General features: G+C 29.6%; 3 protein-coding genes across 3 annotated transcripts in view; all 3 read left to right on the forward strand.

Moving 5' to 3' along the window:
• LOC136083927 (uncharacterized) overlaps positions 1 to 12,500 on the forward strand; it is a 20,559-nt gene that overhangs the window by 476 nt on the left and 7,583 nt on the right. Inside the window, exon 2 of the mRNA XM_065803889.1 lies at positions 4,690 to 4,749. The gene's annotated coding sequence lies outside the window, so the exon portion shown is untranslated. The remainder of the gene's footprint in view (positions 1 to 4,689; positions 4,750 to 12,500) is intronic.
• On the forward strand, positions 6,338 to 7,216 carry LOC136083394 (uncharacterized). Its single transcript, XM_065802790.1, has one exon. The coding sequence runs from the start codon at positions 6,338 to 6,340 to the stop codon at positions 7,214 to 7,216; it is 879 nt and encodes a 292-aa protein (XP_065658862.1).
• Positions 7,948 to 8,802, forward strand: LOC136083395 (zinc finger MYM-type protein 1-like). Its single transcript, XM_065802791.1, has one exon. The coding sequence runs from the start codon at positions 7,948 to 7,950 to the stop codon at positions 8,800 to 8,802; it is 855 nt and encodes a 284-aa protein (XP_065658863.1).

Consider the following 12,500-nt stretch of genomic DNA (forward strand, 5'->3'; position numbering starts at 1 on the left):
TTTTCCCAGTAAGAAAAAGATGTCGAGCAGTTGTTGTAATTTGGTTGGATTTTGGTCGCGACGCGAGTTAACTAAATTCCAACGATGTTCCAACGTCGGAAAAACAGTGTTATACTAACGTTTGTCTATGATACATTGAAATGTCGGAAAAACGTTATCATCTAAGTCTTGAATGTTAACACATTAACGACGTTGAAACAACGTTGGTTTTTTAACATTAAACCAACGTTAGTCTGATTAACGTTGAAACGACTTTAGAACAACGTTGCCTTTTTTTACATTTTTACTTTTGAGCGTCAGCATTCCAACGTAAACGCAACTTTATTTTACAAAACAAAACAAAAAAAACTTGCGTATTCATTTTGTTGAAAAACCGTTATCAAAAAAAATGTTACTTTTAATCTGGTTTTTAGGCATTATCATCTGTAATAGTAATATTTATTACAATATTTTTTTATTTTCTATAGTCAAATCATATATCAAATTTTATAAAGTGTAATGATGAATAAAAGTTAAATAAACTTTATTTGATTTTCAAAAGTTGTTGAAATTTTTGTTGCTTTTGTATACTTTGTATTTTTGTATACTTTGTATTTTTGTATATATTGTATTTTTGTATACTTTGTATTTTTGTATACTTTGTATTTTTGTATACTTTGTATTTTTGTATACTTTGTATTTTTGTATACTTTGTATTTTTGTATACTTTGTATTTTTGTATACTTTGTATTTTTGTATACTTTGTATTTTTGTATCTTTGTATATTACTTATGTGGTAAAAACTACTGACATATAATATTTCACAAAATATTTTATTTACAAATAAATAATACAATGATGGGTTTTGGAGGACGATGGTCACCTTGTAATTTAGGGAACCAGAAAAAAAAAAAAAAAAATTTTTTTTAGAATTAAACTAATGAAAGTTAATTTTGAGATGGCTGTGTCATATCATTATACATGTATATATATACGGCCCTATCTTATATATCAGTGCCGGTCTTAAGGGAGAATATATTATGAGCACAACATGACGCTACAAATATGTAAAGAAACGTGTGGAAACTAATTGTTTTTTGAAAACCAAATATTCCTGATAGATATGTTGATCAACGGAACGATAGTAAAAGCTCGTCAAGTATGAGGTCACTTTTATAGGAACTAACCATTTAAAAAAGTTTGGAATTAAAATTTTACATTTATACACTACTAATAAATGGCTAATAGGTCCTGATTATATGCAACTCAATTGTCTTGGATACTTTCAAAAATCATTCTCTATAAATGGTCAGAACAGTGAATTAATTACTATATATGTTTGTGATAATTTGCAAACTGCTTTATTAGGAAGACCTGCCTTACAAAAGTTTAACCTAGTTAAAGTAGACATTCCTGAACGATTCATGTGTGCTATGACTTCAAAATCAAAAAGTAACATTATAGAATAGTTCCCTTCAGTATTCAAAAGGTTAGGGACTATTTAAGGTGACCTGTACATATGAAAAAACAAAAGAAAAACAACACTATACCTCATTGGAGTGCCACGACAATTAAACAAAAAAATACCAAGCTTAATTTCTATGAACTGCCAAGTGTAGACAACACATTGGCCCAACTTGGAAATAGATGTAAATACATGGTAAAATTAGACGCAAACTCAGGATATTGGCTGTTACCAATGGATATTGAAAGTCAGTTAAAATGTACATTTACGACACCTTTTGAGCGGTTCTGCCCAACGAGGGGTTCATTTGGGTTAACGTCACTTCGTGATATTTTTTGTAAAAAATGGATCAAGCTATTGACGGTCTAAAACGAGTGGTTAAAAGTACGGATGATTTTTTAGTTTTTGGAAATGCAGAAATAGAATATAACAAAAACCTTGTAGTATTGCTAAATAGGTTTGTTAAAAATGGATTTACACTTAATGTAGAGAAATGTTTGTTTGATCAAACAGAAGTGGAGTTATTAGGTCATAAAATTTCAGCAGAGGGATTAAAACTATTGACCAAAAAAGTTGAAACAATAAAAAATTCTCCAAAACCAACAAATATTACGTCTTTACGTAGTTTTCTAGACCTGGTCCAGCAATTATTAAAATTCAATCCGTCACTTGCTAAAGTATCTGAACCCTTGCGAGATCTTTTGAGTTCAAGATCAGCATGGTTTTGGACTGAAAATTATACTAGAGCATTCAATGAGGTAAAAAATAGTTTAACCAATCCACCCATTTTGCCACACTACGATGTTAAAAAACCTGTAAAAGCAAAACAGATGGAAGTTTATTAAATGGACTGAGTGTAATAGTTTACCAGAATCATAATTGTATATACAAGCCATTTGTATAATTTGTATGGTTTGCCAAATTTTATAAAAGAAATGGATCACAAACCATTAATTCCAATATTAAATTATCGTTCACTTATTGATATGTCTCCAAGAATTCAACGTTTAAAAATAAAGTTATTAAGATTTTCATTTACTGAGGAGCATATTGCGGGCAAGTCTATTACTGATGCAGATTTAATGTCTCGTTCATCTGTATCTAATCCTTCAAAAGAAGATGAGATTGTAGAAAATGATCTTAATGTGTATGTTAATTCAATAATAAAAAGTATGCCTGCTACAGAGAGTCGTTTAAAAGAAATTAAGCAAAAAACTGCAGAAGATAAACTTTTAAGCCAATTGCAAGAAAGTATCATTTCTGGATAGCCAAATTCCAAAAAATACTGTCTGGCAAATCTCCAACCTTATTGGGATTTTAAAGATGAAATATTTAAAATTATGGACTCTTATTATATTAAAATAGAATAATAATCCCAGTTAGTATGCGAAAAGAAATTTTTTCAAAATTGCATGAAGGTCACTTGGGAATGGAGAAATGCAAACGTCATGCACGTCAGAGTGTTTTTTGACCAGGTTTAAATAACCAAATTGAACAGTTAATTCGAAAGTATGAGGCATGTATGAAGTATCTTCCATCAAAGGCGAAAGCGGCATGGTAAAAACTTGGAACTGATTTGTTCAGTGAGCTAATAAAAACTATTTAATTCTTGTCGATTATTATAGCTTGTGGACTGAGGTGTTTCTGCTTTCAAGTACTGGATCAGCAAATGCTATACAAGCATGCAAAGAATCTTATTCTTGAAATGGTATCCCTGAGGAGTAAGCGTCAGATAATGGTACACAATATAGTTTGAAAGTGTTTCGTCAATTCTCTCAACAATGGCAATTTAAGCAGTAGTCCACACTATGTACAATCGAATGGTTTAGCAGAGGCAACTGTAAAATCAATAAAACTGTTGATAAAGAAATGTTATATGTCGAATGAGGACATTTATAAAAGTATCTTGATTTTACGTAGTACTCCAATAAAATGTGGTTTATCTCCAGCGGAACTATTACATGGGTGTCAAATGAGAGAAATATATACGGCCCTATTTTATATATCGGTGCCGGTCTTAAGGGAGAATATATTATGAACAAAACAATGGCCGAAGAAAGGGGCTGAAAAAAAAAGATAAAGTTAGCTGTTTAACCCTCAAGTTGATTTGTATAAATTTCAAATTCTTAAAATTAAATTTAATGATAAAAACTTTATGACATGCGATTCCTAAAACACTATAACTGATACTGACTCTCACAATTTCATTCTCAAGTCATAAAACAAGGTAAAAATTAATTTTTTTGGTTTTTGTATTAGGTTTTTTTTATTAACTTAATTTTTGCTTTTATTCACCTTCAAAGCCTGAGTGGGCCACTATAGTTGAGGAGGCTGCTTTATTGTTGTTACAATCTTCTCTCAACTATTTAACTCCGAAACACAATCTTCAACGGAAAAGGCCTCTGAGCAGAGAAACAAGTTTAACACATTACTACCAGGGACTTGGTAGGGATTGAACTCTAAATTTCTCACTTATAAAGCAAGCACTTTGCCACTACATCACTACCGCGTAATTAAGTATTTTGTTTTTTTAATTTTTTACTTAATAATTTATTATTACTTATTTGTTTTTTTCGGCACCTGGCAAAAAAAAAAAACACGAAGTGTTTCCTCTAAAACGTGAAATTAAAATGATTTTAGTAATGGAAAAGCATATCATACAGAAACAGCAACAAAGCACCTAAATTTTACTCCAGAACTTAGTCATAATAAAGAAAACATTGATTTGAATCAATTACACACTCAATCAGTTTTAATTTTCGAAATGAATCACGATCTCATATTTCCCTAATTTCAGAATTGAAATAAATAGCCAATTTTGGCTTTTTTAACTACAATTGAAAATAACTTTGAATTTTTTTTTTATGTTAATTCACCTCCTTAAAGCCATGAAGTTTAGTGCAGTCGAAGAGGCTACTTTTTTTTAAGTTGTGGTTATATTAAGCACGAAAATATTTTAATAAAATACAAGTTAAAATACATTTTTGTATAGTTTTTGTAGGTGATGTGATATCATATAGTTTTGATATGATATAGTTTTTGATCTGTGATATGATATAATTTTTATATAATATAGTTTTTGATACGTGATACGATATAGTTTTTAAATGTGATTTGGGATACAAAAATGATATATATATATATATATATATATATATATATATATATATATATATATATATATATATATATATATATATATATATATATCATCGTAGCCTTATATGTATTTTTTTTGTTTTTAGGTCAACTCTCGCGTGCTGGTGGAAAGTTACCAAAACATATATTGAGGACTTAATTCAGAGGTAATTTTTGTATTTCTTGATTTTTATTTTTATTTGTTACATTTATATTATACCAGTTTATTTGAAAAAACATTATAGACATTATAATTAACTGCAAAGATTTTGTTAATTATTATTTTAATATTACATTAAATAAGTATGAAAAAATTAAATAACATATTCAGTGCCTATTCTAGGAAAAAATTTGGGCGGCAGTACCCCCTCGTTCCGGTAAACTTAAGCGGAAAATCGGCGTTTTTTTCGCGAAAAAAACAATATTTGTTGTAAAAACGTAAAAAAAAACGTTTAAAAAAAAAAAAGGTCCTCATATTTTAATTTGGACGGCGCCAAAATACGCTACCGCCCAAATAGCCCCTTATATTGCATGTGAATATTTGTATAACACAATAATAATATAATACAAATGTCTGTAAAAATGATATCAATAGATAAAAAATGCTACAAAATCATTTCTAAGGAATATTTTAAAGAACATTTTTATTAAAAAAAGTTCATTTTATAAAAGTTACAAAAACCTTATTTGAACTTTGAAAATTGCTTCACAAAATTTTTGTATTTGTAATACTAGTTAGTATAATACAAAAGTATTAAATATATTATTTTTGATATATGAATAAATTGTTATAAGTAATAAAGTTATAAAAACTTATATAACAAAATTGTTATAAGGAATAAAAGAAGAAATTGTTATAAGTAAATATATTTATTTATAAATTTTATTATATTGTATTGTTATAAATATATATAAGTTTGTATATTTGTGCTTACAAACAAACAAGTATAAATATATGATGACATCAAGACAGTGGCGGAACTACTGGACGCAGGACCCTGCGTTGCGGGGGGGGGGGCGCTTACCAGCTATAGGGGGCCCTCATATAAAAAAAATTATACTCTCAATAATATTTATACTATAAAACTCTTTTCCGCAGGTATAGTGGGCCCTAAAATATAAAACTTGGATAAAAAAAATGTCATCCATCGTATTAAAATATATTGTTCAAAAATTTATTTTTATATTGGAGTGCGTAGTTTACATTTAAACGAAAAGTTGTAACCTTTTTAAAATTGCATACGCAATTGAGAAATAAAGTACGATTATCAGCTGCGAACTGCCAGATGTTATTGTATAGTTAATTTTTATACCGTTATGTTGTGTTTGTGTATGAATTAGACAATTAGACTGAATTCGGTAAAAGTAATAATTTGTTGCGTATAAATTTTTTTTAAACTGTAAGAAGTTCTTCAATTTATAGGTTCTTAGTTGCATATTCAATATTTTTAAAATATAAACAATGTTATTTGTTATGTCGTTGCATATACAAATTAACTTTTAAATGTATGTTCTCATTTTCAATTTTATATTAAATCTTCCGTTGCATTAAGTTAACTTTTCATTTCTTATTTTATCTGAATTACTAGTCTCCAATTTATTTAATCGTGTTACGAATAATAAAGTATTGTTGCACGAGAGTTTATTACTTCACTGATATATTTAATAAAAGGTAATTAATAAATTTGTAATAATTAAAAATTTTACAACAGGTACTGAATTTATAAATTTGTAATAATTTAGATTTTGATAATAATGGAAAAGAAATTAAGTAGTACAAGCGGTGCAGCAAAAAGAAGAAAGTTAAAAGAAACAAAAGCTACTTTAGCTAAATTGCCGAAGCTAACAACGTTTTTGAAACCAATCGAAAAGCAAGCGGAAACGGTGGAAAGTCAAAACTCTGCAGAAGTGGTATGTATAAATCAGTCAGTAGAACATGATGATATCGAAGAAAACATTGCTACTGGTAATAAAAATGTGAACGAAGAAGATGTGAATAGGTCTCCGAGAAACCACCGAAATGAAGACAAGGAAGATTCAAACTCTGATACGAATGACGCCATTGAACAAATTAATTTAGAAAAATCAAGTGAATTATTTTCTACTGACATTGCAAATTTTCATGGTAAAATACTAACAAAAGATATTAAGAAAATAATTGTATTATCGGAATCGTGTCGGCCAAAAGGTCCTTTTATACGCAAGAAAACCGTAGGTTTTCCAAGGAATATTTTAAAAACTACCACAAAATATGGATCTATAGAAAGAATGTGGCTTTGCTATTCCCCAAAACTTGATGCCGTTTATTGCGAGCCTTGTTGGCTTTTCTCAGAAGAACGAAAAGCAAAGGATAACTGGCGTGAGCATGGTGTCAGAGATTGGCGTGGTCTTTCTAAAAAAATTAAAATTCACGAAAATAGTCAACAACATATATTTGCTTGTTGCATTTATGAAAAATGGCGACATAATGAAACAATTGATAAAAATAAAGAAGAACAAATACGATACCAATCAAATTTTTGGGTGCAAGTCTTAGAACGGATAGTAAATATAACATTAGCACATTTAAAAATTCTTTGGCTTTTCGTGGTCATCGTGAATCATTTGACAATGAATATAATGGTAATTTTTTAACCCAAGTTCAACTTTTAGCTAAATATGATAATGTTATGAAGCAAGTTTTGAGTATGCCAAATGGATCTATAAAATATTTAAGCCATCAAATTCAAAATGAAGTCATACATTGCCTTGCAACGCATTTAAAAGCCACTCTTACTGCTGATATTAATAGTTCACCTTTTTATTCAATTATAATGGATACAACACAAGATATTACTAAAAGAGATCAGCTCAGTCAAGTATTTAGATACGTAAAAATTATTAAAAATGAAAAAGATGAAGCCACATCAATTGAAATTAAAGAAGTTTTCTTGGGATTCACGGAAATATATAACCACACTGCTGCTGGACTACATGAAGAAATTTTAAATCTGTTAAAAAAACATCATATAAAATTAAGTAACTGCAGGGGTCAAGGTTATGATGGTGCGAACGTCATGAGTGGGATATACAATGGGGTTCAGGCCCTTTTTAAGAAAAATCAACCCAATGCTATGTATATGCATTGCGCAGCTCATAATTTAAATCTTGTTATTAACGATGCGGTTAAATGTTGTGTTGAAGTTGCTTCATTTTTTGTAATGCTAGAAGATGTGTATTCATTTTTCGGAAATAGCATAAACAGGTGGGATCTACTATCCAAATATACAGGAGAATCACAAACAACATTAAAAAGGTTAAATCCAACGCGATGAGCAGGACGATATACTTCTCTTTTCGCCGTTAAAATTCGCTTTCTTGATATAATGAAAGCTCTTTCCGAGATATTAATAACAAATATAAAACGTGAAGAACGCGAAGAAGCAGTACGAATACAAAAAAATATGAGCAGTTTCGAATTTGTTTTTTTATGCGTGCTTTTGTCTAAAATCCTTAATGAGGTACATATACCATCAAAGTTGCTGCAAACTAAAAATTTAGATCTTACGACAGCTTCAGGTTCTCTAGAAAATGCCAGCAAAAATTTAAAACAATACAGAAAGATGTTTGATTCAGCAAAACTTGAAGCGGTAGAAATAGCGACTACGTGGCAGATTCCTGCAATATTTTTTCAAAAAAGAAGAAAAATTGTGAAAAGGCATTTTGACGAATTATCTACAGATCACCGTTTTGATAGTAGTGAGGAAATTTTTCGCATCAATATTTTTATAAAAATTTTGGACGTCGTTATCAACCAACTCGACAATAGATTTAAAGGAATGCAAGAAGTGGTACAATTATTTTCCTGCATCCATCCAAATAAATTAATGGTAATGAAAGAACGTGAGATCATAAGCTGTGCAGAAGCCATTCAGAGAAAATATAGTGAAGATATAACAACTGAATTTCCGCTGCAAATGGTTATGGTAAAGTCAATGCTACACGATGAAATATCAAAAATATCATCTATACGTGAATTGGCTGACCTTTTAATAGTAAAATTGTCAACTATAGCTGCAAGCGTTCCACAAGTGATAACAGCATTGTTATTGTTTCTTACATTACCTGTTACTGTTGCATCAGCTGAACGTTCTTCTTCGAAACTTAAAATAATAAAAAATTATTTACGAAATACCATTGGTAAAGAACGTTTAAGCGACCTTGCAATAGTTTCTATTTAGGCAAAAGCGGCTGGAAAAATGGAAATGAAAAACATCATTACCGATTTTGCCAATATGAAATCAAGGAGGAAAGTTTTCACTATTTAAGTTCGGTTAAGTTTTAGTTTCGTTTTGAAGTTATCTTTTTCTTTATTTAATTTTTTGTTTTTAAATATGATATATGAAATAAATATCTATTTAATATGTGAAGCTTTATTTTTTTAAAAAAAAACATTCTTTTGCGGGGGGGCCCAAATTTTGAAGTTCCGCCACTGCATCAAGATCTATTGCTATATGGTGAAAGGCTAATTCTTTGATTACCAGTTTATTTGAAAATGATAATTATTGAAGTTTAATTGGTGAGTTTTTCTTTTGACCAGTTCTAATAGTTTTGATGTTTTTGAAAGTGATTATATTTTATTTTAAATTTAACTTCCTTCAAAATAAAAGTAATTCCTTTTCACTCTGATATATATTTTTTTAATTTCAATTCACCTCCCCAGAACCGCAAAGGCTACTATAGTAGAGAAGGCTACTTTAGTTGTGGCTACAACTCTCTCTCAATTCTATAACTCCGAAAGACGAACCTTGAAAAACAAGGCTGCTGCGCTGAGAAACAAGTTAAACGCAGTACTACCAAGAACGTGGTGGGGATCAAACTTGGAACTCCTCACTTATGAGGCGAGTACCCTACCACTACACCATTACCGTATTATTGGTCCTGATTTAATGCTTGACCTTGTTCAGAGGCCAGTTAAACATTTAGTTGCACATTTTTCATTAAATGATTTGCTTGTCTTAATGCTGCAACATGGGCAAGGAGATAAATGTTACTAAAAACACCTAATCATGTTAATACTGACAAAATATTATGACTACATTTATCTTGGTTTTGACATCTTGTTATTGGTATCAAAAATATGCTCCATGATGTGTGTATTAACAATTACAAATATTTAATAGTAAATGCATATGGTCTGCCCTTTATTAAATCTAACAATACTCAGTTTTAGTTTTTACTTTGTTCATTTACTTCTAAACCTCTGTTTCTTGTTTTTTTGGAAAGTTTCAAGTGCTTTCAGAAAATGATCTTGTTTGCAAAGAGTTTTTTTGAAGTATGATAATGTTAAAAAATCGACATTTGATACTCTGGTGTGAGCAAAATATTAATTGTATAAAAAGAAAGATTTGCTTTCAATCAAGCCCATTTTTTTCTTACTTTTAGATACTTCATAATCTTTAAAAATCACCTTAGCAACACCCAGTTTGCTAACATGAATCACTTTAGCAACACACACAGTTAAGATGAGTTATAAAGAATATGAAGTATTTAAAAGTCTTTTGATTTACTTTGCATTTGAAAAAGGGACCATAGATATGTTAACTATCATACAGGGTCGGACTGGCATGAAAAACGGCCCGGGAAGTTCTGTCATGGCGGCCCACTTTATTGTATATTGCATATCTTTATATATATATATGTATATATATATATATATATATATATATATATATATATATATATATATATATATATATATATATATATATATATATATATGTATATATATATATATATATATATATATATATATATATATATATATATATATATATATATATATATATATATATATATATATACATATATACATGTATACATATATATATATATATATACATATATATATATGCATATATACATGAATATATACAAGATAAGTTTAATACATTTATATTTTATAGATTTTGTTTAAAACATTGAATATTCATTAGACCCTGGCCTAAAAATAATAACACGTTCTTTTAAGTCTGGTGTATGAAAACGCAAAAGAAAAGCAGAAAAGGAGACAATTCTTGCAACACAAAGAGATGCTTTAATAAATTTTTTTACTCAGAATTGCCACAATATTCGGCAACACCAACTTCAGATGCTAAGAATGAAAAAGATGCACATTTATTTTCCCGGTTGCCGACATGTGCTCTTGGAAGTCATATGGAAAGAGTCAATTTTTGTGTGGGATTTATTTTAGGAAGTTACGAAATGATGAATGCTCAGACCGTCGTTGGCTAGTTTATTTGAATCATTAAAATGCTGTTCTCGATTGTTTTAAAAATATAAGGTAAATGTATCTTTTGTTTAATTTTATTTGACTTTAACGCGTTGTGCAAGAAAGGTTTTCATTGGGGTTCCAGTTACTGTTGGTATCTATATATCTTGTAGTTGCACCATTCAACGAAAATACTTCGGAATCAGCTATTGTCTTCTTGCTATACTGCCTGGAATACCTATATACTTTGCTTTTGTTAAATATAAAAGTTTGGCGCAATCATTAATGAAACTGTTTGGTAAACCTTAATCTAAATGTTCGAAAATATTTTAAGGTGTAAATATTTTTAAAAAAAATAAAAAATTTGTTCTCGGATCTAAAAATTAGCTCACAATTAAAGGAAGTAATAAAGTAGCGGTTGAAAAATCATTACCAGTGTTCTAACTGCTCATGAATTGTTTATGATGCACATTCGTGCTGCCCTTGCCAAAAAGTTCTATAGAACCTATAGGATTTTGGAACAAAAAAAAAGACAAAACTTTAACTATAAACAATTTTTAACTTATGTGTTTTAGCTTAATGGGGTTCAAATCCGAAATTTATTTTTGTTCCAAATTCTTAAAGGATCTTACTGAACTTTTTGATTTGTGTTTCGACGCGTGGTTTGAGCTGGAAAGTTAGTTAAAAGAACGAAAGACATTTGATAAGGAATCACAAAAACTAATCCAAAAAGAGACTTAGCACGGGTACATTGTTTTAAAAAGAATCATTTCAATTTTGCAGTTTCTCGCAAAACCAAAAATTTAGCACCCTGGTGACACTGCGCATCAATCGCTTCAACCAAATTACGAAAATTTGTTGGAATTGGTTGAAAAGTACTATTCTTGCCTAGAAAATTATTTACGATGCCTAAAAAGAAAAAAGAAGGAAGTTCATGATCATTACTTTTCAAATAATTCAAAATGATGTAATTAATCTGGTCGATGATATTGCCTAACAAAAATTACAAATAGTGTTCAAAATTCGAAACATTATTCCACCATTTTGGTATGCACACCTAATGGTGGTCACCAAGAGCAAATGACTAGTAGATCTTTAGAAATCAATGAATGTTTTGTGGGACTCCTACCAATCAATGACAGCACTGGTGCAGAACTGCAGAGGCTAAGAAAATGATAATGAAGCAAATAAAAGACTGCAGTCGTGGTGGACAAAAACAAATATTTAAACTCAAAACCATTTTATGTGCCTTGTGAAAGTCACAGTCTCAATCTAATTCTTGGAAACAAAATCGCGATGCTCTGTGACAAGAAAAATACTAGCCAATTACAGCATAAATCTTTCAGATCAATATTTTTTTTTCTCTTTTTTATTTTTATTTTATTTTTGGTGCTTTTTAACGCACCAAAAATAATATCCAATAAATAAATAATATCCAAGATTCATATCACATTTTAGCACTTATATTACAAATGTATTGCATCAGCAAACTCTAAAATGACCCACCAAGTACACAAACTTAGCATGTAACTAAGGTCGGCATGAGTAGGTATTAGGCGTGGGGAAGGGGAAATGCTTTAGGGTTTACCGGCTAAAAAAAAGGTCCTTTAATTCCCCAAATTGCCCACTGGAGATAAATAGTCTAAGTCCAATTTTGTCAACTTAATC

This window comes from Hydra vulgaris, chromosome 08, assembly GCF_038396675.1.
Source record: "Hydra vulgaris chromosome 08, alternate assembly HydraT2T_AEP".
NCBI classification, from domain to species: domain Eukaryota; kingdom Metazoa; phylum Cnidaria; class Hydrozoa; order Anthoathecata; family Hydridae; genus Hydra; species Hydra vulgaris.

Coding starts and splice junctions, on each gene's coding strand:
- LOC136083394 (XM_065802790.1), top strand. CDS start 6,338: ATGGAAAAGAAATTAAGTAGTACAAGCGGTGCAGCAAAAAGAAGAAAG.
- LOC136083395 (XM_065802791.1), top strand. CDS start 7,948: ATGAAAGCTCTTTCCGAGATATTAATAACAAATATAAAACGTGAAGAA.